This window comes from Phanerochaete carnosa (genome assembly GCF_000300595.1).
Source record: "Phanerochaete carnosa HHB-10118-sp unplaced genomic scaffold PHACAscaffold_5, whole genome shotgun sequence".
Taxonomy (NCBI): domain Eukaryota; kingdom Fungi; phylum Basidiomycota; class Agaricomycetes; order Polyporales; family Phanerochaetaceae; genus Phanerochaete; species Phanerochaete carnosa.
In genome coordinates this window covers 259,189-263,371 of record NW_006767632.1, presented here as the reverse complement: position 1 = coordinate 263,371, position 4,183 = coordinate 259,189, and the positions used below count along the sequence as shown (strand labels likewise).

The 4,183-nt window shown below is 54.7% G+C and overlaps 2 protein-coding genes across 2 annotated transcripts; both read left to right on the top strand.

The window, feature by feature from the left end:
- Positions 1-187: 187 nt before the first annotated feature.
- PHACADRAFT_208530 (uncharacterized protein) lies at positions 188-1,039 on the top strand (the record flags this gene model as incomplete). Its single annotated transcript, XM_007395282.1, has 3 exons — positions 188-316; positions 382-486; positions 541-1,039. 3 exons carry the CDS (start codon positions 188-190, stop codon positions 697-699), a joined length of 393 nt encoding a protein of 130 aa, XP_007395344.1. The 3' UTR covers positions 700-1,039.
- A 204-nt stretch (positions 1,040-1,243) lies between these two features.
- PHACADRAFT_255280 (uncharacterized protein) lies at positions 1,244-3,976 on the top strand (the record flags this gene model as incomplete). The annotated part of the gene is made up of 11 exons (XM_007395281.1): positions 1,244-1,499; positions 1,569-1,794; positions 1,855-1,914; positions 1,970-2,046; positions 2,096-2,195; positions 2,247-2,411; positions 2,470-2,775; positions 2,829-3,011; positions 3,063-3,131; positions 3,182-3,397; positions 3,456-3,976. Coding segments are annotated over exons 2-11 (1,907 nt in total), but the record flags the coding sequence as incomplete, so codon positions are not given.
- Between the last annotated feature and the right edge of the window lie 207 nt (positions 3,977-4,183).

The following is a 4,183-nucleotide window of genomic DNA, read 5'->3' as shown; positions in this document are numbered from 1 at the left end:
ATGGGGCCTCACTGCGCGGCCTGGTATTGATCCGCCGGTAAACATCGCCGCGCCACAGACGGTGCGACACCTGGCAAGTAGGCATCCGGATGCGGAGAGGCTGGTCCCGCAAACTGTCTACCGACCTTCGTCGGCTGTGCAGCTGCGCGCGGGACACGCTTCGCAGGCGACGCCCATATCGCCCATCATGTTCTATATCCACGGTCCGCGGGGTTGCGGAATCAGTTGCAACGACGCGCTCAATGGAAGATTCGCGGGGTTGCAGGATCCAGACGCTCTCGTTGAGTGTCCAAGGTCCATGATGCTGAGAGTCATGGTGCGTGTGTATCCAAGTTCGCACCCGTGTCGAGCTTGGCGCTGACGAGAGCACGACGCGCCTAGTGGCCTGATTACGAACCCTGGTCGGCCACTATCCTCCTTCACCCCGGAACGTCTCGAGCAGACTTAGCGATGTGCGTCAGCCTCTACGCGCAAAGGTTCCTCGACGTATGTCCCTCTCCGATGTTTTGAGCCTCGCGCGCGTCTCAACACGATCTGCAGGAGTCACTGACGAAGTGTCTGAGAGATGATACGCGCTGGAGGCTGGGGCCCGGTGCCATCACACTTTCTGACCTCGAGCTGGTCGGTCTGCAGCCCGTGACTGCACGAGATTGGCAGGTCCACTTCCGGGTGCGTCAGGCGACGCTTCAAGCAGTCTAAGTTGCATGGTCCATTGTTCGGGATCCCCCAAACCCCAGTTTCCGGGTCAGTTTTGCGTATACCTCCGTAGCATACTTCATCTCGTGGGTGTAGAATGGGACGCACCCTGCCCTTATCGTTGTCCATCCTATTATCCGTGCTGCGCTATGCGTGCTGAACACGTTCCCATGGTCGGCATGATGGGGCTGGATATTGAAGATGACACTGCCGCCTTTGTTCGGTTGATGGATGGTCAATTCCTAGATTTGCCTCGGGCAGGCCACCTCGAGAGAGGCAATCACGAATAGCACCGGCTACGCTAAGTATCCGGAAACAATAAGCGCCTATATGTTAACTCTCGTTGTACCGTCCTCCGCACACTTTTAGATTGTTCCTAAGAACAAAACAAGCATGGTAGTTTTTTTCCTGCGAATTTCGGCGCAGTATTGACCCCTACACGGTTTTGAAGACGGCAGGCGAGGGCGGGAGCGACGCGCCTCGGGAATTTCCGGTGAGTGCGCGGTGTCCGTCAGTGATACCTCACCCTCTCCGTACGACCACCACCTCGCACAAGCCCCTTAGTAAATCTCTACTCGCACAAATATTACGTAATGCCAAGTGCACGATTTCGCTGAGACTGCTAAGGTGCGGACACTGCGTGCCTACCGCACATTTCCATGCTCGAAAGCACCGCCGCCATCCGCACGCACACGGCACGGCAGGTGCGAGGCGCAGCAAACACGCCTCTATGAACGTGACCAAGCGACCTCAGCTTTAATCGTGCCAGCATGGACAGTTCCGTAGCGGGGGTATAGCTGCCGGTGAGTCTTGCACGCACGTCGTGGACATTGGGTCTATCATTGACTGCCCCTCTTCGCTGGCCCTCACAGGTACGATCGATGCGCAATGGCAAACACGGAGTGCGACGAGAATGTTACTCCAGAAGGCCAGCACTTTCGAGCCCCCTACGTTGCCGACGCAAGGCGTCAAGATCTGGAGAACCCCACAAGCTTCCAGTGCAGACGGTGTGATAATCGATTCATGAGCCAAGAAATGGCAATATTGCACGACGAGATGGAACACACGAGAGCACCTGTACATCGCCAAAGTACCGAAGTACGTGAGAAGAAGTCCACCACTACTGGCGTCGGAGGTTTACGCATGGTTGCATTACAGGCGTCTAGTAAGCCTTCCGGCGAGCCCGTAAGGAGCCCTGGATTACGGAGTATTTATCAGGTACGTTTTTACTCCGATACTCGTTTAGATAGCAAGATTCACTGCGTTTATGCAGCAAACCTCAGCCCTTATCGCCAACGATGTCCGTCGTTTATTGGACAGGAACCACGATATACACGCCGCCCGTTCTGCGTATGTCTCGGCTTGAATCGATTAACTGGTTGATACTGACTCCGCACAGATACAACTTACTTTTAGCGTTAGAGCACCTGTGGCAGTCGGCCCCAAGTTGTGCCGCTTTGCTGGCCAAAGCGATACCACAACGTTCAAAACTGGTTGAAGTACGTTTCCGCGCGCAAGGCAATAGTTGAATTGGCGTTAACATTGTTCAGCTTTCGTCCAAGTTACCATGCCGTCAAGGTCCCCTTTGGAAAGCTCTTGATAGTGACGACCGCTCGGTCCTCAGGATGCTCCGGCAGGCTATATTCTCCGAGAAAGAAGAGATCATGAGGCTACGCGGGGACAGTGCGGCTTCCTTCCTGACTCTCGTCGACTTGGTAGGTGCTACCCTTGCGCATGTCTCTCCTCCATAAAATTCACTCTCAGCCTCGGCAGATTCTGTATCCTAGTGGTCTCGGACAGGATCTCCGATTCTCTCAGCTGCTGACCGCTGCGCTGGATACAGGCGTGCAAGCCTTCAGAAGCCAGCTGCAGCGTGCCAGTGTAAGGCTATCGATGGCCTCGTTTCAACTCCCGGAGGGTTTGTACCTCACAGGCGTCGCCCTAATGGACTCAGAGCACGTTGCTACTGGGGCATACGCTGACGTTCGCATGGGCCGATATCTCGGGCGCCTAGTGGCACTGAAGACGATGCGAGTTTTCAGCCGACAGAAACCCAACGAGCTACACAAGAGCCAGAAGGTAGTGCCAAGAATGACTACCCTTCGTGAGCCGTTGCTTATCCATCGCTTCAGACATTTTGTCGCGAGATCTCGCTATTGCACGGCCTCGACCACCAAAACATATGCGGACTCATTGGCGTTGACCGCGCATTATTTGGCGGACGTTTCTGTCTGGTGATGGATTGGATGCCGCATGGGAACGTCATTGACTTTATTCGGGCCAACTCTTTTGTTCTCGGTGAAGTTGAACAGCTCGTGCGTCTTCCAATAGTTATCAAAGACGTATGGCTTTTGACCGTGGTGCAGGTGATGGAGATAGGCCTGGCGTTAGAATACCTACATAGCAAGAATGTGGTCCATGGAGACCTGCATGTGGTTCGTTCACAATTTCTATATCTATGACTCTATCTTAAATCTTATTCTAGAGAAACATTCTTATCGACGCTGGCCGTCACGTCCGTCTTGCAGACTTTGGATTGTCAGATTTCTCCGACGCATCCTCTGCCAGCGTCAGCTCCGCGTCTATTGGTGCGGTTCGATTTATGGCGCCCGAAATTTTGGACCCGGAGAGATTTGATTTACAGCGCGTGCAGCACACTCCCAAAAGCGACATCCACTCATTTGCGATGTGTGTTTGGACGGTGAGTACAGTCTCATCTATCAGATGGACTTCCAGCTGATCACGTGTCTCTGGACCAGATCTTTGATGGCAATGCCCCATTCCACGATTACTTAGCAGTCAAGGCTACGTTGGCGATTATCGAAGGCAAGCGCCCCTCGCAGCATACAGCCATGCACCCTCTCCCGTCACCTTTATGGTCTCTACTGAATCTTTGCTGGCAAGAGCAGCCGAGAGATAGGCCCAGCTCTCCGGATCTCTGCCTTCGCCTTCAGCACATATTCAACTCTCCCGCTTCCGCTTTATCGACGTCCCGTTCAAAGACGAAAGGCCTCAGCAGCGAAAGATCGAGCCCAGCACCCTGTCTGCGCGAGGACGATTCTGATAACGAGTCAACCGCTGGCATCTGCAACGAGAGCGACGATGGCGGACTCAACCCGCGTCAAACACTGCAGCGGAGCCGCGGCGTGCAGTCCACCAGATGCACGCCTGTCGCGAAGTCCAATTTGCTGAACATCCCGCTACCGAGCCCAGTTGAGCGTCCGCGCACCAGTCCGGCAGTCATACAAAGCTCGGTGCCGCCAACCGTCCGCAACCTGGCTAGCGTCTATCCTGATGCGGAGCGCCTTGTCCCCCAGATTATATATCGACCCCCGCAGGCTCAGCGGCTGGCCGGCGCGAACGCGTCACCTATTATGTTTAATGTCTTTGGTCCGCAGGGCTGTGGGGTCAGCTGCCTCGATGCGCTCAACGAACGGTTCACGGAGTTGCAAGATCTAGACGACATCATTGAGTGTCAGAGGTATAT